The 26,857-nt window shown below is 36.3% G+C and overlaps 1 protein-coding gene across 3 annotated transcripts in view; it reads left to right on the forward strand.

Annotated features, from left to right (window-relative positions):
- Window positions 1–26,857, forward strand: part of LOC132142263 (rho GTPase-activating protein 7-like) — a 98,058-nt gene that overhangs the window by 46,776 nt on the left and 24,425 nt on the right. Inside the window, exon 1 of one of the 3 annotated variants that reach the window (XM_059552008.1) lies at window positions 388–595. The exons of 1 other annotated variant lie outside the window; for it this stretch is intronic. In XM_059552008.1, the coding sequence (XP_059407991.1) occupies window positions 403–595 (193 nt within the window). In that variant the 5' untranslated portion in view covers window positions 388–402. Of the gene's footprint in view, window positions 1–387; window positions 596–22,186; window positions 22,269–26,857 lie in introns of those variants that run through there. One more of the 3 variants, XM_059552009.1, reaches the window with a different exon arrangement.

The raw sequence follows: 26,857 nt of genomic DNA on the forward strand, positions 1-26,857 counted from the left end.
TCTTAGAGTAGGATGATTGTTTGTGATTTCCTCTCATGTAAGAGTACATGCTTGCCCAAGCAGAATGAATGAATGCGCTAAGATGAATTCAGATAACGTACATTTTGCCTCCATCAGTACAGCCACTTAGATGATCCCAATGCAAACTGACAACATGAAGACAAGTAGCAGCTTGAAGGACACACAAAGAGAGCGAGCATGTGCACTTAAATTACACAAATGTGGCTTTTTGAAATATTCACATTGCGGAGGCACTGAGGCCTGAGTCAGAAAGCACTCTGTCCTACACGCGCACACACGCACACACACACACACACACACACAGTAGCGCAGGACTGAATGTGAAAACATTGCAGTGGGAACTCTCTAATGCACACTGCAGCACTCCACGCAGAACCGGACATGGAAAATGGAGTGAGCAGAGAACGACAGACCCGGGAGAGGGCAGATGCAGGACGAGAATCTAAAACCGAGCAAGAACAGGAGAAAATGTCACGATCCATGCGTCTGAGATCTTTGAGTGAACACATCAGATACTCCACCTGCAGGGCTCTGGATCTGTTTAATAGAAACACACGAGACCAGAGGCTGACAGGTGAGTGTGTGAGTGGATGTGGAAGAGGGTGTGGATGTGCTAATGTAGAGGCAATGATAAAAGAACTTGTTTCTGAGAAACTTGCATGGCCTCTTAATGTCATATTGATGCTAGAAGCTCACACACATGCTATTCTTACTCAGTATTTTTGTCTCTTTTCCAGTACAAATATCTAAACATTCTGAAAACAAAACACATCTGCTTGAGATTTAAAATGACTTGGGGTTTCAAGTCTTGTTTTCTGAAAAATATATGAAAATTAAGTGAGTTTCTGCTTCAAAACTATCAGCCAAAATAATTAACTTAACTCAACGGAAGGGTTTGAAGTATAAACTCACTCTATTTTCATAAAGACTTTTGAAAAATATAACAACATTAAGTAAGTTCATACTTAAAACAAGAAAAAAATATATTAATCTGCCAGTGAGGTAAGAAAAAGAAACCTAATTCAAAGGATAAGTATGATTATTTTTCTGACCCTGTTGTTTTAAGCATGAAGTTGTTTGATTTTGATCAAATAAGACTTTAAATCTTATTTCTCTCATTTTGTGAAAAATTTAATGTATGAATCTTTTGAACTTTGCATTAAAAATGACTGAGATGCACTGAGATGACAATGATGTCATGACTTTGAGATGCTAAAGGTGTTGCTGGGCCTTTTTGGGATGCACTTCTGTGTTAGGTTATCTCTATTATATCCATAAAGTCTCAGAGAATGCATTATGAATGTGAGACCTGATACTCAATTATGAAGATAGGAAATGCTGTGTCATTCTTGCGGTCTTTAAAAGATGTCTGAATATTAGTGCCGGGAAATCATTCACAGTCATAAGTGATTTATTGTGTGAGAGTGCAAGAAAGTAATGGAGAGAGGTGGATTAACTTCTTGTGTTTTTATACGTGTGCATATAAGGTCTGGCGTATAGTACCTCAAGTCTTAGTCTGCTGGGAATGCATCTATACTTCCCTTTTGTATTAACTAAACATGTCAGAAAGTGAACTATCAGCAGAAGTTATATATATAAATAGAATATATATATTAAGGGTTTGAAATGAACAAAATCAGTTGTGGTGGGTAACACTGTCAAATCACTAGTCAATTTGGACGTTTACTGTTGACCTATCGGTTACTTCTGACATACCTATCCTAGGGGCAGCTGTGGTTTAATGGTTAGAGACTAGTTATCCGAAGGTCGCTGGTTCGAGTCTCTGTGCTGACAGGAGATGTAGGTGGGGGGGGGGTGAATGAACAGCTCTCTCTTCCACTCTCAATACCCACGACTGAAGTGCCCTTGAGCAAGGCACTGAACCCCCAGTTGCTCCCCGGCGCTGGATCTATAGCTGCCCACTGCTCCGGGGGTGTGTTCACAGTGTGTTCACTTCTCACTGCTGTGTGTGTGCACTTGGATGGGTTAAATGCAGAGCACCAGTTCCGAGTATGGGTAACCATACTTGGCAAATGTCACGACTTTTACACTTTCACTTTCACTCATTAATATCTTGGGTAAGTTCATGCAAGCCAAATCTGCGCAGGTTTAGTGCAAAATACTGAACTCATGAGACATCATGACATTATCATGACTGTATATAGAATGTGCAATATGACGATATATAGCAATGATAAATGATCCACGGTTTGAGATCTAGCTATTATTATTTTATTTGTTGTTGTATTTTTGGCTAGTAAAAGTTATGTATGGCCGTTAACTTAAAAATTTTGTATCCAATTTGTCTGGTGAGTGAAAAAATACATTTCAATCATGAAATTCAATGTATACATATGTATATATGTATTTATAACAGTATAACAGTTCCAGCTATCTCAACAAAAAATAAACTCAACATATCTTGAAACCCACCGTGGATGCAGAAAAAAATATTAATAATGATTTTAACCAGTAGCAGTGTAGTATAATGGTTTATTCAAAAGTATGAGCCTATCATCTCAACATCATTACTGAAACAATCTTTTAGTAACATTTATTTATTTTATGTATAAGGTGTTCTTTCCATATATATGTTTGCTGGGAAACTATTATCCCATGCTGCATCCATGTTCAGTATAATTATATATTTGTAATGTAAACTTTTTCATCATTCACTGCACCTCCACTGACATGATTACATTTAACTGGCATAAGTTATGGTTACTCTTATGAAAAATTTATTTTAGCTTCAGTAACCTTTTTTATTTTTATTTTTTGTTTGCCTATTCTGCCTAAATAAATTTCTCATTGTAGATGCTTGAAGTTCATTTGAGCATCACAACATTATAATGTACAGTATGAAAATTGGGTATTCATTTTGAAATTGGATAGAGATTAGAAATTATGTTTTTAATGATGAACTTTAAATGAGCACTACAAATGTTATCTAAATGTAAAAATGGAATAAAAAAATGCCTGTAGTCAAGTAATTCAGCAAATCATTTTGGGGGAATATCACGTCAGATAATTAATATTCATGAGAAGAACTGGCAGGTCTTCTCCCCTTGTCAGACTGTTCAGACTCCTTTACTTCTAAATGTTTTTTCCCCCATCACCTCACTGTCTGTTCATAAATCACCCTCGCTAACCTTCCTCTCTCAGCAAATATCTCCACATTAGCCATAACGGCCTCTCTTGAAGTCCTCTTTCTCCAGCTTTGGAGGACCTGAGGGTGTGGATTTCAGGTCAGAGACCTGCCTTCTCCTCTCCTACACCCAGGAGCATTGGACAGGACTGGGGTGATGGATGTTAGCCTTCTCGTGCTCTTTTTCCACAGAGTGTGAAGGTATCTTCCTCTGACCTCAGCACCCGGAGATGAAAGAGAGGTGGAGAGGTGGGTCACAGCGGCCCATAAAAAACTTCTCAGACGTTTCTTCTTTTTTCCTCATCATCCCTCCTTTTCATCCACTTCACATCAAATTAATCCCCATCTTTTTTTCTGATCAACATCAAGAATGTTGTGGCTTCAGTAAGCAGGATGTTTGTAATTAAATAAAAATGTATCGGAAATGACTGTGGAACAGAGTGTGGGTGTGGATAAATGACCTGTGTATGTGTGTTTATGTGTGTGTAAACAAGCACAGCATATAGTCATAAAGTCCGAGGAGATTTACATTGGTCACATGCAGACTAAGTTTCTTAAAGGTACAGTGTTTCACTTCTGCACCACTAGTGGCACCAAATGGAACTGTAATTTGTTTATTTGTCTGATGAGCGACAACAACATACTGCAACACTTGCTCAACTAATGGTTTAGGTTTTAGTCATGGTTATTATTGTTTAACTAAAACTAAATCTATTAAAAGACTTTTGTTAATTAAAATTTAACAGAAAAAAAAAATACATTATTATTGTGTTTCATTTATTTGCCCAGGCAACATTTCTCTTTTTAGTTTAATTTAAGTTTAAGCACAAAAAATACTAATTAGAAATAAAATAGCAAAATAACAAAATAAAGAAATGAATTCAAACAAAATAAAATAATATAGAAATATTGTTAAAATATTTAAAATAAACAAAACTAATCAAAATGACAACAACATTACAAAATATATAATTAAAAATAAAAAAATGAAAGAATAAGCATATAAGTTAATTTAAATTATTCATAAAAAATATAATGATTTATTTAAAAAAAATCTAAACATAAAGCTGAGGCAGAATTATTATTTTAATTATTATTTAATTTTTTTTAACCGCTTAAACTAAATAATAATAATAGTAATAATATATTTACCTGTCTCATCATATGTTGTGTGTTAGTGCTTGCCGCCAGCATGGGATGGATGGTGGTGTGCTGGTGTTGCTACCAGACACTGATTTTTTATTAATGTGTTGACTGGGATTGAGGGTTGGACTAGCGTGAAAATGTTTCCTTAATCTTCTCAGGGCTCTACGTAACATTAATATGATTTTCGCAACATACTTTCTCCACTAATAGATTTTAATTGGATTAGCTGTAGCATTTAGCGTCATAACCCAGCAGGCTAACGATAGATGAATGTTCAGATTGCCTTCAGGTCAGAGGTCACCTGCGGAGCTGCAGAGTTCAGTATATGTGATGTCTGCCTTCCAGGCAACCAGAGGACAAACCGTGCAATCGAGGGTTTAGCGCTTACCAGCTAATGGAATTACATAACCTATAAATGGCTTTGTCTGACATTAATCATTATAGAAATCTTCTGAATGGGAGTCAGGACACATGCTTTCCATTACAAGACTGAACAAAGCCATGGGGACAGATAAATAAAAGCAAGCATAATTCTGAAAGAGACTCTTTATTCATAAATGTAAATCTTATTTTCAGATTTAACCAGATTAGATTGCATTCTGAAATCTGCATAGCTGTTTCCACCTTTTTTTAATGTTGTCTCAAGTGGTCTCCTTCAGGTCCAACAGCTTCATTTGTGCATCCGCTGTCATGCCGTGTGACTTTGCTGCTTCTGCTAGTGACTGTCAGTCTTTGGTTTTTTCTGAGTGAAAAGATCACCAGTGGGGAGTCTTGTTGGCTAGTCCGATTTAAAGGGTCCTTGTCACGCTTTAGCCCTCAGACCAAAGCCTCCTCAGCTGGGTACAAGCCCACTGAGGCCCAGGGTGTGTGTGTTCATGCCTGCTATTCAGTGGAGAGTGAAAACTAGGGGTGTGATATTGTATTTTCAAGTTGTTAAGTGTTAAGTACATCAAAGCCACACAGAAGTGTCAAATGAGCCATTATGGCTTGATCTCTAACTTTTCTGCCTCTCTTCTTTCACATTCATTCACACACTCACACACTAGCTCTCTGAAAAATTCCATGACATGTTGTTGATTCCCACAGCTGGCTGAGGCTGTAGTTTGAAGGCCTTTTTCTCAAGGTCATCCTCTTTCCTTTCCACCTGCTCTCCATCTGGCTTGCAGCACACATGTCGACCCTGAGTATTTAATGATTTACAGCAGCTAACCTGCTGTTCCAGTCAGCCACAAGCCAGTCCATGAGTCGTGCTGGTTCAGGAAATGACCACCGTGGGATTGTTTGGCTTCCAAGTGGACTAGGCTGGAAACCCTCAAGTTAGCTAGGTGCTGGGTAAAGCTGCATAATAGAACCAGATGAGTGTACCATTTAAAGCGCTGTGGTTTGTCTGTTCTCAGACAATAACAACCACATCTGTAGAGTCCCCTTCATCTGAAAAGAGTTTGTGCCTTAATCAACTTCCGTTGAACTTGTTTTTAAGTGTATTGCTCCAATTATGACCACAGGGTATGTATCACACATCATTATACAATTACCAAAACCAGAATTCACACACCCAGTATAAAATATCCGAGTGGAATCATGCTTCCATTTTATTTTATTTTATTTTATTTTATTTTATTTTATTTTATTTTATTTTATTTTATTTTATTTTATTTTATTTTATTTTATTGTGCAGTCATTTATAATTTGTTATTTACTTTTACATGTTTTGTTATTTATTTAGTTTAATATGGGTAATACTAAAAGGTAAAGGAACCCATGCTATACCTATGCTAATAAAATACACTTTAATGGGGAAAAAAATGCGATAAAGAAAAATCTTCTGAAGTATTTTTTTAATTTCAGTCCCATTAGTGTTAATGATGTCTTATATCATAAAGAAAGAACAGTGTGAAGACGATAACAACCACATCTGTAGAGACTTTTCATCTAAAAAGATTTTGGGCCAAAACCGTTTTTTTTTTTTTTTTTTGCCCTATTAATGCTCAGGATGTTTCACACATCATTATACAATTACTAAAACCAGAATTTACACACCCACAGTCAAAAAAATTCCAATGGAATCATTTCTCCGCTGTTAATTTGATTTATTATATCATTACTCTAATTTTAAATGTTTTATTGTAATTCCACTTTTTTCATGCTTTTATATTTTTATTAATGTATTCTTTTTTTTTTCACCCTTTTTACGTTGTTTTATGAATTTTCATTCATTCATTCATTCATTTAATGTTGTTCAAGGCTCTTCACTATTGGTAAATACTTTAAATACTTATTTAAAAGTTAAGGCTCCTATGCTATACCTGAAAAAAAAAACATTAATGATGAAAATATTGCAGTCTTCTGAAGTATTCTTGAAATTGCAGTCCCATTAATGTTAGATCTGTTTATTTGCAAATAAAATCTAAGTTTATTGTCACCCACTGGAAGTTATGAGTGTAGAGTTCCACTGAAGGAGAACCCAGGCCACATAGGGACATGGATACCATAGAGACTTGGCTGTACATATATGGTTTGCCAGATTCTGTAGCAATTATTCATATTTTATGATGTTTATATGTGTTTGTGTTTGTGTCATGATGTTTTCAGAATGTACCAAGTCTTCAGCCTTGAGCCATGTAGCATCTTCAAACACATTCTAAACACCCATCTCATTAAGCTCCAGAGAGAGAAAGAGAGAGAGAGAGATAAAGTTTAATTAGACCACAATCTCAAGGGAGTTTTAGTGTGTGTTTGGGGAGACGGGTGGTCCAGGAATGCGATGTGCATGTGTGTGTTTGCGTGTTTGATGTGTTTGTCTGTCTTTATACCTCCTCACCAATGCTGATGTTCACAGTTCTCTTATCTTCCACATGGTTTGAAACATTCCTTCCTGTTTTCTGTCAACGGTCCTGAGAGCCTCGCAGGTGCCACTTTACAAAACACGTACTCTGCCATATACCCTTGCTAGGATCTCAAACTTTTTTTTTTTATCATGCCTGAAAGATCAAATATTATTGATTCTTCTTCTTCCTTGCCTCAGCTCATTTTCATAGATAAACCATTGTGACATTTTTCCAAGTTATCAGTCTTCAAGTACACATTTCTAACCTGTAGTCCTCTAAATGTAAGTGTTGTTATAACAGTTTTTAAAGCAGTAAAGCTTGACTGCCTTTTTATAATAATAATTGAAAATTATTAAAATTTGCAGTAAGTTAGGGAGCACGTTTTTAAACAACATTGCAGTGTTTTATGTTTAAGCAAACATGACTATGGGATGTGAGGGAGTACTGTGAGTGTTTTACTCTAATTTAATGCTTTTAGTCTGCCTGACTCTCTCTCTCTCTCTCTCTCTCTCTCTCTCTCTCTCTCTCTCTCTCTCTCTCTCTCTCTCTCTCTCTCTCTTGCTATCATTTACTCTTTCAATTCAAGGGGAGAGGAATGTTTTCCTAATCCCAGTGACACTGTGAAACTCACACCAGAGGCTATTTGCTTCTTTTTTTTCACTTTTCCAACTCTCTCTCTTCTTTTCACTTTCTTTGTGTTTGGGGATCTTTTGACATTTGGTCATGACTGTCATGTTATATACATTTGTATTAACTAAATCACTAAAGAGTGTGCTCTTAACAATCTTTAGATCAATGTGAATGGGATAAATCTCAACGCTCAATGTGATCCCATCTTGATCTCATCCCATACTTAAAAGAGCCAATTACCTTTTTCCATTTAGGTGTTTATTTACTCTTAATTCCGCAGTATGTGGACCAGCCTGACAAATAACATTGTGTGTGTGTGTGTGTGTGTGTGTGTGTGTGTGTGTGTGTGTGTGTGTGTGTGTGATTTGAGCTAAAGATGGTACTATTGTCCGATTACTAGCTAAATTTACTGTAAATGCAAACAAGTAATGTATTTATAATTATAATATCTTTATTCATTTAACAGGAAAGAACCATGTTAACCATGTAAACACTTGAATTTAACTACTTTCTCTATTGAATTCACTTAAGCACTTACAGTTTTTACTATAAAAAAATAAAATAAAATAAAAAACAGCTGTGAATCATCCAGTTTAACAACACCGTATTAAGTATCAAGTGTATGTAAACTTTTTGAATGGGGTCATTTTTATGAATTCAACTATTGTGAACTATATGCAAACGTCTTTTATGTGAAATATCTTACTCAGGTCAATACTGAATAAACAATAACATGCATTTTGTATGATTCCTTTTATTTTGGTAAAAATATTAATATTTTGCAAATACTGCAAAGTGCATGTACAATTTTGACCTCAACTTTACCTTCTGACAAACTGAGATTTCTGTCTTTTTCTCATTTAAATACATAGGAGCAGTGCATGATGGTCTGGAAGTATTATCAAGATTGCCGCCAAGTCTTAAAATTATATGCTAAATGAGAAATTATTAGTCATTCAATGTGCAATCATGATAGAATCTCAAGACAGATGACTTCCTCAGATTTGACCCTGAATGTGTACATGCGAAGGAACTGAAATCTGTTAAAACCAATAAACTGAGGTCTGTTAGTAGCCCCAGTAAAACAGGTCTTAAAGTGATGTCACTGGTCACTTATTAGCTCTGTCAACAGACCAATCCAGACATAGTCAGACCATTTAGACAGCAGTGACCCATCAAACACCGTCCAATCAGAACCAGTCTGGTCTGAAAGGAACCAATATATGAGTTCTCATGCAGAAAAGGCGTCCTGAAAAGTGGTATGCACAAATATTTGGAAACTGTGTTGGGTGCTTTCCGTGAAGAATGTCTGATTTTGCATCCTGTCTAAAAAGACCAGCTCAGCACCATTTTTAGAGCTGGATTGGCCCAGTAAAATCCAAAGGGAAATTTTCAGGGGTTTAAAGCATCTTTTAATATAAACTGACGCAATAAATATGGACATGTTTACTAAATTGTAGTGACATATCAGTTTAATTGCATTATTACTGGAACTTTGGTGATGTTGTAAATGTTCTTTTATTTAATGCTGTAAATGTTTAAGAGCAAACCTAACAGAAATGAAAAGTATTCAAGGCCTCCTTTGTGTATATTTTCAGTTTATAGCCAAACAAGAAGTTGGTTATAAGTGAAGTGACATGATGTGTAGCCCATACTCGGAATTTGCGCTCTGCATTTAACCCATCCAAATGCACACACACACCGTGAACCCACACCCGGAGCTGTGGGCAGACATTTTTGCTGTATAGTGCCCAGGGAGCATTTGGGGGTTCGATGCTATGCTCAAGGATAGGGTAGGGAATCGTAAAAAAATTTCCGGTTCCGGATCTGGTTCCACCTAACGGTTCCGGTTCCGGTTCCAGTTCCAGTTCCAGTTCCAGTTCCGATTCCGGTTCCATTAAAATCATTAAACAACTATTTAAAAAATAGTCGTAAGGAAAAATGCACAATACTCAACTACGCAATGCTCAATACTGTTTATCACTTACTGTCAACTTTATTTAAAGGTTGGCAATGTGAAAATTCACCATATATTACAGTAAACAAATTTTCTTGTTCCGATTCCGGTTCCATTTACATGAACTATTATTATGTTTTTTACTATTTTACCTTCATTGTATGTAGTGTTGCTTGAAGGCAGTAAGTAATGTTGAGTAATGCTATGCCATCAATCACCATATGCTTCAAAGTTGATGTTTTTTACACTATCAATAACATTTTGCTTTTCAATCAGGGATAAGCTGGTTGGCCAAATAGTCCCTTGAGGACTAAGACACTTGTTCAGGTCCCTAAATTAATTAAATATAAACGGTTATACTTATAACCATGTATACACACACTCCATAAAGCCCCTGTTTTACAAATAATAATGCAGTCAGGAGATGGTGTGATGCAATGAGTGGTTTCCCTATTTTTAAACATTTAAAATGCATGAAAATAAATATTTTCTATCACTTTGTTTATTGTATACTAAATAATCTATCCCTCATACTTGCATAACAATAGCAGTCTATTTATTTATTGTCAGTATGTATATTAATGACAATATGGGACAAATATAATGTAATTTAGTGGTGGCAGGTGCTGCACGCTGCCGGTACATGTACAGTCAGACAAATCGACGTGCACAGTCGTGGGAAACATGTGTTCGGCAGTTAAAGACACGACGCGGCGCAGCGAGTCTGGGGAGTGTGCGTCATTGGAAACAATGTGCTCAGTAATTAAAGAGGCAGGGCGTCGTTTCTGTTATTCGGTTTGTGACATCCTTTACAGAAAATGCAGAATCCAGAAGGCGGCTCACAGTGCTTGGTCCCTTTCGCACTAGAACCGTTTTCGGAACCGAAACTTAGACATTGCTCACGGTTCCGGTTCTTTTAAACAATAAAACCAGTTCTGAATTAGAATCAGTTATCAGTTCTCATTTCTTAGTTCCCAACCCTACTCAAGGGTCTCACCTCAGTCATGATACTGAGAGTGGAAGTGAGCGCTGGTTATTCACTCACCCTACCTACAATCCCTTCCAAACCCTCAACCTTTGGGTTACAAGTCCGTCTCTCTAACCATTAGGCCATGACTGCCCCCAAATCCTACCGTTGGTAACTGTACATCACACCCATCTTGATTTTACACAAAGAGAGTCTCTGGGTTTCCTTATGCCTGTGCAATACTGAGTGTGTTTGTGTAAATTTGAGCCCACACTACATACCCCACTCTTATCTTCTGTCCTTCATCTGTTCTGCTTTGTTTGTTTACCTGTGGTGATAGCTGAGACTGTGGGAGTTCCACAGCAGTTATCAGGGGTCTCTGCCATCTCAGTGGCCTCTGTCTGGTTAGGGGTCCCATGCTGAGTAAGTGAACCACATCCCACTGATCTGTATTTTAATCACTCAGAAATACTCGAAATACTCTTTATTTAATTGAGCATGCATTGCTGAAGTCTATTCTCAAAGATTCATGTTCCTGCATTTTCATTTGCTGGAATGCTTGTGGTGTTGCACCATTCACAGTAAGAAGGGTTGAATATTACTCTTATCTCCCAGGGAGGAAGATGTGAGGTTTCTTGGGGATTTCAACAGCATATTATAAATGAACGGAGGATTGTAATAACAGCATCGCTATTGTTCTCTCTCAAAGGCATCATAATCTCCTTCTTCGTTGTTTTGGTTTTATAGAGCTACGCTTCATTTCCTCTTTGGGTGGTTGTTGTGGCTGCATTGAGTTTTGCGTTTATAGAACATGGCCTTAAACCTGTATTCTGTCCTTATCAGCAGCATTCTCTCTCTCTCTCTCTCTCTCTCTCTCTCTCTCTCTCTCTCTCTCTCTCTCTCTCTCTCTCTCTTCATGGTTTGTGAACCCTCCATATACAATCAAATATAAAATTACCTGGCCTACTTCTTCATTAGATTAAGGGTTTCTGCTCTCTAAGTGAAAGTCATTGGAAGGCAATTGGCAGCATGTTTCTAGGAAAAAGCTATTCTTTACAAACTACAACTTACTTTTGGTTTATGCACCAGACACCATGCTATTAGCATCTATGTCTTATGTTACGGCTGTCACGGGTTAAAGATGTTATCAGTGACACTTGTCAAAATTCTCATTTCAGGGGTAACCTATATTTCTGACATCTGGCCAAAAAAAAAAGCCCTTGGCAAGAGACATGTCTGAATTGTGTTTTTCAGCATTGAAGTTGTCTTGCATGTTAATGATTATTTTGCGGTCTCAACTGACAACCAGACACTGTGTGCGCGAGTTGACGGTCAGATTTTTCAAATGTATAAATAAGATTGTAACAGATTCAATTAATATGTAAGAATAGACATTGTGTCAGACTAAATACAAACAACCTTGGTGCACAAAACTGCTGGAAAAAAAAAAAAAAAACCTTACCTAAAAAGAATCATGTGACACTAAAGACTTCAGTAATGACTGCTGAAAATTCAGCTTTGCCATCACTGGAATAAAAAAGAAGAAAGGATGGAAGAAAAGGAGAGATCAAATTAATTGATATTTGTGTGGCCCCTAAAAAAGGCTCCCTGTCCTCCATTTTTCATGATCTCTCTCTATCTCTATCTCTCTAACTTTCCAAGCCCTTTCTTCTCCTCCTCAAGGCAGACTCTCAGCATCTGAGGCTTCCTGATAAGGGTGGTGTCACCGTCACCTTTAACCTCTGACCTTGAGGTCACAGACTAAGTGTCGTCTTGACAAGAGGCTCAGAAAGCCACCGCAGCGCAGTGTCACCCCCGAGACGTGAACCCTGTCGAGTGAACTTTGACACATGACCTTAACAGTGCTGTAATGATGGAGGTAATAATAGGGACGATGGAGTGGCCGAATGTAGTGCTGACACTATTTAACACGAGTGTGTGTGTGTGTGTGTACGTATGTGTGTTAAAACGTTGTCAACCATTGGTCATGTGTGAGGTGGGGAAAGACGGGGGTTTCTGCTCCATTACTGAAGAACATGCACAGCCAGTGAGGAGGAATCTTATCTCAGTCTTTGCTGGAGTGCATCTGGCTCATAAACCAAACACTTTGTCACTCTTAACACACGCACAACTCTTTTTATGTCCTATCTGAGGGGCCATTTCTCATGACCTAGCATCTGTTTTGAGTCTCTTCTTTTGGAAACGTTACAGTCTACCACCATAATCTTAAAAAAACAACAACTTTCTTTATGATAAACAATGATTATTTTTGAGTTTCTTTTTGTATTTTTCTCTAAACATTTCTCGTGACTTTTCTTCAAGGCTCTAAGATCTAGCGTGAGAAGATGTGACAGCCAGCAGACACAGTTAAAATGCTTGCAGCCTGAATGTGAAGTCATTAATAATGTTTCCATATGTTGTTATTTGTTTGTTTGTGGTCACCATGGTTACCTGCATTCCTATGCTGTAATGATCAGAACATTAATCTTGAAGTTAATCTATAAAGGCAGCCATTTATTCTAGGTCTGTTTTGATTCCTCATACAAAGCTTATTTTATGGTGTTCTTACAGCATCATGCTTGTCGCGACCCGACTTCAATAATGTCGCTGTTCTGCTGTATACTGCATAAATGTATTTCCATGAATTGTGACTGATTTGAGAAAATCATATGATGTCTCATTTTACTGAGACAAGTGTAATTCGATGTACACTCACATGAGATGAAAGAAAGTGTTTGTTAACACTTTACTCTAAACCTTTATACAGAATGCATTATAAGGGTATCCATAAATTGTAATGCATTACATCTTTTTATAAATAAATATAAGCAATGTTCAAATAATAATTGCAAATTCCTTGTTAGATCTGAAATTTATTGTTTGTCATGTATTTTAATGCATAATGCATATAACATATAACAAAGAACACATAAGTATTGTAATGTATTATAATGTGGTTTCATTTATTCATGAGATGCATTATAAGCTTCATTTAGAGGCACAATTAATCCATAAAATATGTGTGTGTGTGTGTGTGTGTGTGTGTGTGTGTGTGTGTGTGTGTGTGTGTGTGTGTGTGTGTGTGTGTGTGTGTTTGTGAAATAAATATTGGTGACAAATCCAAATATATGTCAGTATCAAACCAAGACAAATGTTATATAATTCAGTATCTTTCTTTTAATATATATATATATATATCTTATATCTATATATCTTTCTTAATTTCAAATGTAAAGCTTTTTTGTAAGCGTCACTGAGGAACTGAAAACACTGGATCATGAGGTGCATGAGGTGCTCGCATGTACAAGTACACAGTGATGCACTTCACTCACATAAATTTAATTAATGGAAACACAGCAATTTGATAATCACACTAAGCAGAAACGCATTTTAAATTATTTAGGGATATTTTGCCCTATCCAAAAAAAAAGAGGCTATAAAAGCTGCCACTGGTCGGTACCCTTTCAAATGGTACTAATATGTACCATTTAGTTACTAATATGCAGTCTCAAGGGCTAGGTAAGGTAAAAAAAAAAAGGTTCACCTTTTCATTAAGGGGAAATCTCTTTCTATATGGTGCAACTATTCATGCGTTGTGGTCCTTACCACACAGCTATAATGTTTTAGCTTGGGGTCAGTCACTCCAGATGTTCCTGGAATTCAATCTTTTGGGGGCTGGGAAGCTAAGTAAGGAAGCTAAGCTAAGCTTTGTTGTCATAGCTTCAAAACTGCAGCTGGATGGTATTAGCACTAAGCCTGACTCAGGGATCTAGAACTATAAGCTAAATAGAAAAGACTGAAGAACATCTAGGACTTCACATCTCTACCCATTTATTTATTCTTCTATGACTTACAGTAATGAAACTTAAATGTTTATCCAGACTTTGTCTTCGGGATGGTCCATAGGGTGATATTGATATTGCTGCTGCATGGATGGATTTAGAAAGGTTATCTGCTGTGATGAAGTTTGGAATAGTGTAGAGAACATTTGCCTGACTGAAATTGAGCTGTTCTGCTCTAGAGACTTGAGTTCTAAGATGGTGACAAATCTTGTTGGAACTGTCTTTCCTCTGAGTCCGAGATGGATGATGTAAACAGTTACTTCTGCACAAGATGCCTATTTGTTTTAAGCAATCTTGACCTCTTTCAGCCCGTGACGTAAGGAGTGTCAATGGTTCTTGAGATCTATTTTTAAGCTAGAGTGATGAAGCAGGTAAATACTGAGATAAATCTGAGGAGCAGCCATCCAAGTTGATGTATTAGTGTAAGAATTAATAACGTTACTCGTAGTCCAACCATTTAAAGAATCTCAACCCTGTTTGGGCTGCAGTGAGAAGATGCCATTCATTCTGGGATCTGAGCAGGGGATGCCGATAGCGGTACTTCTCATGGGAATTGAGCTCATATTTTAACTTTAAGTCAACCATGGAGTTTTCCCAGCAAGTTTGGATGTTATTGGCTTGGCTCTTTTTGAACTAGCGATTGTTCTGTTTGTATTACTAGGGAAGCCCAACATGAAGATAGGGTTTATATAAAAAAAAAAAAAAAAAAAAAAATTATAACTGCAGTAATTGTACTAATCCACTGATGACACCCATTGATGTAAAGCGGTGGTCCAGGAATAATAATAACTTATGCAAAGTAAATATTTTATAATTTATTTATAATTTAATAATTTGCTTTAGTAATTAATGAGAATATAAAATGACAATATAAATGACAATGACAATATAAAATATTGATAAATATTAAATAAAACGTATTAAAAGCTACTTTTAAAAACTACAATGAGGAAACAACACGCTGTATTTATAATATTACACTTTTTTACCACATAGTTTAAATGTAGCTTCCTTTATATCTTTAGAAGGAGTTCTCTTTCATTTGGGGGTTCTTGGCATTAAAAAGTTTTAAAACCACTGGTCGAAATAACTGAGGATGCCAGTTTAGCAATATGTTCGGTTTTATTCATATAAACAGTTCAAGAATGTGGTCAGGCAAGTATTAGACATGAATATATCCAGCCCTGAGTACCATTTCAGACATAAATAGAAGCTCTCTGCCATGCACCGTGATAAACAGAGTGAGAAAGTATTTCAAAATAAGTGGTTTTAGTTGTTTTTAGGGAATGCTAAGAGTGGGCCATAACACCTGGGCTGACTTGCGTCATGCTTCTTTAATCGAATCCTCTAGCACATAATGTGTTTGTTTATTCATCTCAGTCAATAGGATTCCATAGATTCCTTCCCAAGAGTCCTCAGCTTGACGTGGGCCGCAAGATTAAGATACGCATGCACCTCCCACAGAGCAATAAGGGCATTGGTCATTAAAACTTACCAATGGATACTTGTTAGATTTTTAAGAGGAACTATGTTGAAACATTTGCTAAAAGTCTCTCTTCAATGGTCCTCTCTGTGCCCACCTCTTAAGAAAATCCAATAAATACCCAAACTCTGGGGTCCACCCAACTCTCACTTCTAGTTAAAGAGGAGCATTCACACACATGCCCTAAAGGGGACCAAGCCCCCATCATACACACGCACATTCCTACACGGACGTGGGGTCAATCGCTCGCTCTGTCTCTGTCCTGTTGATGAACTTACAGGAGCTCCTGTACATCCTTCACCCTCACTCTCTCTCTCTTTCTCACAGCGCTTTGGAGTGAACTAGGTCAAGGGTGCTGTGAAATAAATTAGCTAGTTCTGCTGGCAGCACAAAACATGCTTTATTACCTGACCTATTTGTCAACCCCTGACTCAAGCATGGTCTATTAAGCACCATAAAAAGACACAGGAAACTAGTGATGTCTGACAAACAAGACCAACATCCAAGGCATTACATGTTGCTTGTGTATTACAAAATCAATACTCAGTTCATTTGAGTCATGTTTAGCTTCCAAATTCCTCTGATGTCATTCCTGACTTTTTTTGTGGTCTCTATTGCTTTTTCCACAAAGACAATGACTAATTGTATTATTATTTTTATTATTATTGGATGTTACTACTTTTATTGATAATTGCTATTTTCGCACTCTGTGGGACAAAAAAATTTGAGTTATATGAAGCTGGGTAGAAGACGAATCGAATCAGTTTAATCGAATGACCTGTTAAAAGTGTGTCTTGATTGGACCAATTTAAATGAATGAATGTGTAATTTCTGCTTCAGCATTATAGATATTACCTAAAAAAAATGGAACTTAATTTTCAACAGTGCTTTTGGAACCACTTGCATAAGCATGACACTTCTACAACAATACTCTCTTTTTTTAAGCCACATTTTTTTTTCCTTCTGTCCACCTGGTTTGGTTTGGACATGGCTGCTGGTGGTTCAGTATGCTTCATCTGAGGTGAAGGTTCAGTGAAGGGTCAAAGGTCAAGGAAGGTAAGGTTAGGTGTTTGGGCTGTGTAATCCACTGTCTGTCAGTGCAGCAGCTTGGACCATATGCTGCCTCCACCATTAGTCCTGGACCCATCTGCTGCACCAAAAGTTCCCAAAATTCCCAGTAAATGGAAGTCAGCTTGTATTTCACAGTTCTCTGACTACTTGGCTTTTCATATTTATATCGTTTCTTACATTTTCCCTCCTAAATTTCCATGCTAGTTAGGACTGGTTTGCAGGTTAGTCCTGGTATGACACTGGTTTGGCTTGTAGACCAGTATAAACGTGCTGCAAAAATGTGGGGCAACTAGCATGACCTTTCCAGTGAAGCTGACTGACCAAGTCTCACTGGTTGATCTAGTTAAAAAGCCTGAATAAACTCTCGTGTGAAGGCATTTACACATCTACTTTGCCTACTTTTATTTTGGTCTACACTTAATTTTAACAGTGTGCTTTATTTTTATTTTTATTTTATTTTTTTGAGCCAGTGTTGCAAATTTTAACCTGTATGTGAATGCTACTTTGTTGATGTTTATTTAAGCATTATTGTAAGATATCTTTGCCCAAGGCCGTGACTTATTCACAATCACAGTTTGTCGACTGGCACATGCTCGGCAGCCAACCCATTCCATCATACCTTGGCCAAGTTTCACATAACTAAAGCTGTGCATTGTTGTGCCAGTGATAGGAATCCACATGAATCACAATCTATGAAATCGCAATCAAAAATATTTCTGCCCATCTGTCTGAGTGTTAGTCTGCCGTATAACACTTCTGAAGCATGACATCTGCTTTGAAATGCTAGCTCATGAAAGCGCATTAGTCACACAAGACAAAGATAAACCAGATGATGTGCTCCCCTTAAAATCTCACAAATGACTGCATTTTGATTTGCTTGTTATCTTAATATTGCCACGTACAGCAGAAAAACAAGCTGCCGTTCTTGTGGTGATTGTAAATCTACTGACATTAACTAAATTGAGCAAGGCTGGCTTCTGTAGAATATTATCGGGTAGATCACTGCGGTCATGAGTAAATGACTCCGTAAACAACAGGATGTCCTGATCTTGGCTTGTTAGACGCATCATTAGGAATACATTGCCGCTGATGTGCTCCCTAATTACTGTGGTTCTGATAAAAATAAAAATAAAACTTAAGATAATGATAAGTGATATCATATTTGTGATGCTGACACTTTTGTTGAACTTTTGTGCTAATATTATATGCATATGTTTGCTAGAATGGTATAAGATAAATGATCATGAAATAATAATAATAATAATAATAAAAATAATAAAATATATTATTATTAATATTCATCATAATAATTCCCCATCAATAACATGTGCATGTTTGATAGAAAATAATGAATTAATAAATCAATGATCATAAAATAACTATTCATATTATTCATAATATATATATTCATTTTTATAGATAAATATGACATAAATATAACTAAAGTCTATATGAAAAAGCCTAAAGAAACACTTTAGTTTAGGGACCAATTCTCGCTATTGATATTTGCTTTTTAGCATGCATATTGCTAGCATATTGGTTGTTCACTGGTACTTATAAAGCACATAATTATGCATTGAAATGGCATTATGGCATTAATGCCACATATTATTTTTTCATGGATTTAAATGTAAGATTAAGGAGAAAGCAACTTTAAAAAATTGTGATCTCTATATGGGAGATAAAACTGTGCAATAGAAGATAGAATAGATTGACCAAAGCAGTTAGCAGAACACTCTTCTGGATTGTTCTGGCTGAATTTAACTCCTGATATAAAACAAGCAAGTGTCTTTGGAATTACGCGAGAGCCCGAAATATTCCTTTTTGTTAACTCTGCAGTCATTTGTTTGTTTTTTATTAGTCATGCAGAAGTATGCCAGTGGTTTCCTGACTAGACCTCTATGTAGTATTTTGGAACATTGCATGAAACAGTGCAGTTCTCTGTACGCTAAAGGAATCCTCTTTTAAAACCCATTTCAGCTCACGCCTGAGTTTGTTTTTTCAACACTAGCTTTAAATTGAGCGTAGTTTACGATCTCCGGGTTATAGGATCTGTTCAGAGTCATTAGGAAATGCAAAATCATATTTATCATGATTTGGCTTGGGGAGACGAATAAAGGCTGGAAAGATTTACCAGGCTTTCCAAGATTTTGACTTTCCACCAAAAAATCTCTTCATTAACCGTCAATTATCTGAAATGGACCATGCCTGATGAAGACTCAAAGGCAACTGAAGCAGCTGAAAGTGTTGATGAGAATCTATATGAGGGCAGAATCACACATTTCCAGTGAGGGAGATTGATGACAGCTGTCTGAATTATTACCAGAGGCCCAGCAGGAGAGAGAGAGAGAAACAAAAGGAGATAGGATCCAAAAACGATCCATGGTAATGTGAGTTATATAAAAGGAGACTAAGTCAATTGAGCTGAAGAAAGGTAAACATAAATGTGGCTACTTTATTGTTTGCTCTTATGTTGAACTCTTGATCTCTTTCTCTTCTCACCGGCTTCCACGCGCTCACATACTCAATTGTCCCTGCATGTGTCTGCCGACTAAAGCAAACCATCTGTAATCTCCTTTCTTCATGCATGACTAATTAAAAAAGTATGAGCCATTATTTGGAGTCTGTGGTTCATTGCCCACCATGCACACATATTTCTATGAGTGAGTGGTAATGCATGTGTTGCTTTGTTTTCTGTACACATGTATGTCGACAATATCACGAGTGAACAGAATAGCAGAACAGCTGTGGTTTGGCCTAGTATTATACACAATTGTAAATGTGTTTTTATTAGTTTAAAATGCAATAATATGATTTTAAATGTTAATTTACAATACTTTAAAAGTTTAAGATGTAAAATTAACATTAAGATCAATAAATGCTAAGCTGGTACTGTTTATTGCTAGTTCTTTATACCTAGTGCGTTAACTGATGTTAACATTGAATTCTTAATATTTTTTTATGTTTTTTTTTTTAAGAAACAAAAAGTTCATATAAAATACTCCACCTATGTACTTTGGTCTGGAAACAAACAAAATACAAATGGAATACTGTTTGGCCAATCGGATTAGAGAAGGGGAACTGTTGCATAATTATATTTATAAATTCCTTCACAGCTGCATTTGGTTTTTTTTTTTTGCCTAAGCCTTGAAATCTGCTGTCAGAAATATTTGCTTATATATAAGAATAACACTTTGTTTTAAAGTATTTATTTAAATGCTAAGTCCTTTTTTTTCTACAGAATTCTGAGTAAATGATCTTCAGGTTGGGGAAACAAATATATTTTTTTTCTCATTTAAGTCTAAAATCGACTATAGTTTCCCTAACTTAAAGTTCCTTGGCTTGGTCTTCATTGGAGTACAGGACATTTGTGAACTTCATTGGCTAACCATGGAGCATAAAGCAATCCATTCCATCCATAAAGCAGAATAGTTATTATAGCTTCAAAGAATCTTGTCACTTTCATTGTGGGAAAACTATGCTCTCCGGCCAGCTGAGAACACTCAAGTCACAGCCGTCTTCTAATTTAGCCTCATATCACCAGGAATGCAGAACATGAGATGAAAAAGAGAACTGAAAAAAGTGTGACAGAGATGAAACGTACATGTTCGTGTTGGAGCTACTGTGCCACTCAAACAACAAGACAACAACACAAGGGATCTGCAGATCTGCCATGAATAGATGAGCTTCAGTCAGGGAAGAACGTGTAGGACCTTTTCTTGCTAAATGAGGACTTTTTCAGAAGGCATAGTTTTGGCATTATTTACTTGCCTTCATTTAGTTCAAAGCCCATTTGACTTATTTCAGCTGATTGGCCATATATGCAGTTTAGAGTAGATTATGGAGTCCAGTATCCAAAACACAACACAGGTTGGTCTTTTCTGCATGATGACATCGGAAAAAGTTCTTTCCAGACCAAGAAAGATACTGTTTTAAAGTGTGGTCACATTAATATTTGTTCAGCAGATTTTCATGAGCGAAATGTCATTTTAATAGCAAGGCCACATGATTTCCCCATGCAGATTTCACAATGGGTTCATGTAATTTGGTGTGCTGACAAACATAATGCTTCTTAGTTGGAAAGTGTTGTGAGCTATACATTATACATTGCTACACTATTATAGATTATAAACATTTTTATTTGTTTTATTTTTTTTTGCATGTGGTGAATATTTGCTAATGTTACCAAAGCTTTACTTGGGTAATCACGTAAAAAAATAGCTCACCCCAAAATAAAAATTAGCTGAAAATATATTCACATTACGGAGATCGAGGATGTACGTAGATATTTGTTTCTTCATCAGAACAGAAACTGCAGTGAACGGGTGCCGTCAAATTTAAAGTCCAAACAGTTGATAAAAACATCACAATACTCCAGAAGTTATCCACACCACTCCAGTCCATAATTTAACATCTTGTGAAGTGAAAAGCTGCATATTTGTAAGAAAAATAATAATAATAATCCATCATTAAGGTATTTAAACTTTAAACCGTTGCTTCTGGCCAAAAAAGTCCCCTTTTGTCCTCTCACATCACAATTCACTGACATCTGCATAGAACTCTTTTGGACTGTTTTTGCTAACAGTGCTTGATCTGTGCATTTAACTATTTATTCATTTACTGGAGAAAGCAAAATTTTGGATAGAGGACTGGTATTTTAGCTGGAAGCAACGGTTTGAAGTTAAAAATATCTTTGGATTTGTTTGTTACAAACATACAGCTTTTTGATTTGCAAGATGAACGTTGATGAACTGGAGTATTGCCGAATATTTGTGGATTCTGTGATGATCAGTCCTGATGACAAAACAAACTCATCTACATCTTGGATGGCCAGAGCATGAGTAAATTTCCAGCAAATACAGTATACATTTTTAGGTGAACTCTGTTTTGACACATCATGTATTTTGAGGCTTACCCTTGTTGCACTTCAGCATGTTATTGGATGGAAAGCTTGGATGCATCACTCTCTCCTCTCTCTCTCTCTCTCTCTCTCTCTCTCTCTCTCTCTCTCTGTCATGCGCCCACAAAGCTATGAGGAAAAACTTATCTGTAAATCAGATCAACTAAACTCAGCTAATGGTTTACTTTGGGAATGCTAAAAAGCATTGCACATGCAGTTGGAAAGGAGACCTGTGGAGGACAGTGGTTTATGCGATTCACATCTAAATACCGTAGAAGGTTAAGTATTTGGGGTGTACATGGTGTTTGCCAAGACATACAGCTCAAATATGGATTTAATAATATTGTTAATAAATATTAATAACATTTCTCAAATCTATCAAGTAAAAATGCACAAACATTCATAGTTTCCTTCTCATAGTTGCTAACTTCAATAAAATACAAAAAACCTGCAACCTTAAACGACTTGCTTAAACACATACAGTACAATACATGTTTCTTGAGTGAATGCCATATCTGACTCATCTCTTGCCCGCTGATGTGAATACTGTCGCTGGTGCGACATTAGTTTATCTTTTTCTGAACAAACATGTGGCATTGCAACACATGAATACACATACATTACCTTACAAATGCTTATTAGCACATACATTCACCTTTTAACCCCATTACGAGCAAATATTCAGAATCTCAGAATCTCAGTCGAAATCCAATTGAGTCCATGTTGAAGAGAGCCTATCTCAGCAATCTCCCTCAGGGCCTCTTGAATTCCAGACAGCTTCTGAGGGGAGCCAGAAGTCCTCCATCTCTGCGCTCTGTATATATCTCCATAACAGCTGTGTACACTAATGCCTCTGATACACGTAAGACCTCATAGCTCATGGAAAAATCAGGAATGGAATGGTGAACTGCTAAAGTGGCCAGTTATAAATTACGCTACCATCTAAAAATGTAGGGAAATTTTGCAAGTCAGCAAACCTAATATCAAGCGTATATTCAACATCTACCTGTGTGTTTGTGTGTGTGTGTGTGTGTGTGTGTGTGTGTGTGTGTGCGTGCGTGTGTGTGTGGGGGGGGGGGGTTGAGGTGTGGGGGTGTGTGTGTGAGAGAGAGAGAGAGAGTAAAGATACTTTCACAGATTTCCATTTCAAATAAATGCTGCTCTATATATTTATATATGTGTGTGCGTGTGTGTGTGTGTGTGTGTGTGTGTGTGTGTGTGTGTGTGTGTGTGTGTGTGTGTGTGTGTGTGTGTGTGTGTGTGTGTGTGTGTGTGTGTGTGTGTGTGTGTGTGTGTGTGGAATAATGCCTACTAAATATTAAGTTTTGTCATCCCGCAAATAAATTTAGAAAATAACATTAAAAGATAAATAGCTTTCAAAAATTTGAATAAACTCAATTTGAAAACATTTATTTTAAATTATAATTTTATTTCACAACATTACTTTCTTGCAGCCTTCTTTCAAGAACATAAAAAACATTAGTTGCTCCAAACTTTTGTACAGTGGTGTATATGTATTATGAAATTATTAATTTATTTATTTTTATTATCAAATTCCTTTGTACAAATATGTAAACTACAGTGGAATTGATGGTAATACTTTACAGTATAAAGTGTAATTTGTTAACATGAACTAACAATGAACAATTATTCCACAGAATGTATTCATCTAGTTGATGATAATTTCGACATTTGCTAATAAAGAGCAAAAGCTCTATCTGTTAACATTAGTAAATGAACAATTGTGTTTTTATCAACTAACAATAACAAAGTTTAATAAAGCTATGAAAATATAATGCTCATTGCTAGCTCATATAAGTTCATGTTACAGTTAGTTTGTTAACTGAGGTTAACAAATGAGACCTTATTTTAAAGTGTTATTGGATGACCTTTAAATAAAAGTATGCAAAACACAATTTCAAGTAAACACATAAATTACAATTTTAGGATAGTGTAAAGGTAATATGATTAAAAACAATAAGCAAAAAAAAAAAGCTATTTTGAGATATCTTTAGAATTGACAATGTATCTGAAAAGAAAAGAAGAAAATAAATACACACACACACACACACACACACACACACATACACACACACACACACACACACACACACACAGTATTTATCCTCTGGATATTAAAGCTGGTACATTCTGTACATACATATCCAGCTTATGTGGTCTGGTGAAATACATTATGTACTAATACACAAGGTCCTCATTTGTTTAGCATGCACAATCAAAAAATAAAAATAAAAAAATGCATCAGCTTACTTCCACAGCTTGGAAATGCAGATGCTCACACCTGCTCGGTTTTATTTCTGATTGTTTTGAGCCTGTGCTGGTTTATAAATAGCTAATAATAACAGTTCTATTCTTCTGTAGCTCCCCCTACTTTGGGATTTACTGTAGTGGCTTGTTGTGAAGCGTGCACACAGATGCATTCAAGTATTCATTTATACTACAGCCTTTAGTATATAGAATAAGAAGTGAAATTAACCCAAATTATAGCCTGGATAAACCAGTATAGAAATAAAGGTGTCACCCTTACATAAAAATATAGACTTCTAAATCCTCAGAGGTGATCATATTTTCTGTTTCTGTGAAAGGCAAAGCATTGTGGGAGTAGAAGAAGTACAGGATCGGGTGAACTTCAGACAGTGCTAGGGTGGCGTCGCTTATATGCTCCTTTAATTTGCAATGGCACCCTGCTAAATATAATGTCCACAAAATATAATTTCAGTTCAGGCCATTTTCACTGTCTTTTTCTGTGCACATTTTTAGAAGTTGGAATTTTTGCTCAAACATGGGTGAACTTTGAAGTGTAGTAGCCATTTTCTGGGTTACTGCCAACACACAAAAAGTGGAATAGTCATCCAAAAAAAAAGCTAATTGTTTTATGATTAACTTATCCTAATGGTGATAAGTAAATCTATAAACATATATATGGCTAACTCTCTTCTCTATAACACAGGTTCAAATTTAGAATAAGTTTTGAATTATTCAATTATTCATACAAATTTAATTCATTCATTGATTCATTGAATGATTCATTCATTCATTCATTTTTGTCCATTCAAAGAAAATTGAAAGTTGTTTATTTTTATTTTAACATCTGCTAATGTTTTTTTTTTTTTTTTTTAGCAGACTGGGGGAAAAGAACAGGAGGGGCTGCCATAACAATGAAAGACAGAGATAGGAAAAGAGTGATGAATCTGATGAGTCAGTTCCAAAACCACACATGTCTCTCTCACTCATTCTCTCTGGCATGTCTGAATACAGCTGAATTTCTGGAGAGTGAGGAATACAGGCTGAGATAGAGATTCCACAAGTAAAGACAATTTCCCTGGTAATACTGCATAAGTTTTTCCTTGTGAGTCAGATACACGCCACACTGTTTTACAGATCCAGACAGGAGACACTGCAGAGATTATGGTCAGCATATTCCACACTTTGTATCAGTATATAACATGTATAATGTAAAATGTGTATGTTTCGGGTCCTCAGCTCCTATGGCTTTCGGGGATAGCATAGTGTGTGCACTGATTATACAATTCAAAAACTCTGCATACTCAGTAATTTAGGTATTTTTGCATACTTCATAGTGTGTTACAATGCAGAGAGAGATCAACAGGTATGCAAACTTTTCACATTTTTCCGTGAAATTTGCCTTTTTGAATCCAAAATAGATTAGTTGTGTACATCAAGTGAGTTCTTAAAATTTGATCAAACATGTTTTTCACAGTCACAGGCATGTCTGTTAAAAGAAATGGTCAATGTGTTTATTACTCATAATCATCAAAAACCTAATTGAGTTTTTGTTTTCACAAGTTTACTGAATTATGAATTTTGGTTAATGAGTTAAAGGCAGGGAAGGTAAAAAAATGTATAAAAAACTTTTTTTCCAAATTTGTTTAAACTTTATTTATATATCAATACATAATTAAAATGTAAGTACTCTGAAAAAGAAAGTATAAAAATCGAGTGACTGTAGACCTCTCACGACTGTTTTAAAGACAGCTCATTATTTCCATTCACTCCACCCCCTCCCTTCTGGGCTCCTTCCAAAGCCTCTACTATGGCTCGCTAAGTAATGTTATGTTAGCTATATTACGCAGCTACGTGTGCTAATGACACATGCTTCATGAAAAAAATATGTATGATCAAAATACAAAAAGAAAGATTTACCTGTCCAGCAGAAATAAAGCCATCAAGGAGTCACTTTTCAGCCCCTTGAGTTCCCTCAGTTCTCGCCATCGCTGGAAAGCCACGCCGATTTTAACTCGCGTTTTATTTCTTTGTTTATCCAAAGACTTTTTGTTCATTGCCTTTTCTTGTACTGTTACTGTCTTCCTTTTTTTGCCTGGTTTGCCTTCACTAACTGCATAGGCTGGTACTGTGAATTTTGCTTGCTGTTTCTCTGCCATTGTTTTGGTATTCCTAGGATCCGTGCCTGTTGAATCAAACTTGCTGTTTCCTCAAATCAAACGTGCACGCGCAAGTGGGCAGGTCATGTGTGGCAAAAGGGTGGTTGCCATGGTTGCGAGAGAGTGACAGTCGCCTAAGCCAATCCTATGTTTCGTCCCGAAATGGAAATAATGAGCTGTGTTTAATACAGATTAAACGGTCTAGAGTCACTCGATTTTTATACTCTTTTTATCAGAGTACTTACATTTTAATTATGCATTGATATATATAGAAAGTTTAAACAAATTTGGAAGAAAGTTGTTTATACATGTATTACCTACCCTGCCTTTAATGCAACATGATGATGTAATAACTATGTAGTGCATTACTGTACATTTGTCATTTTTTAAGGTTTCTCAATCTTTTAATTGTATACATTACGTTGGACATAGTATTATTTAAC

Source organism: Carassius carassius, chromosome 6 (assembly GCF_963082965.1).
Source record: "Carassius carassius chromosome 6, fCarCar2.1, whole genome shotgun sequence".
Lineage (NCBI taxonomy): Eukaryota > Metazoa > Chordata > Actinopteri > Cypriniformes > Cyprinidae > Carassius > Carassius carassius.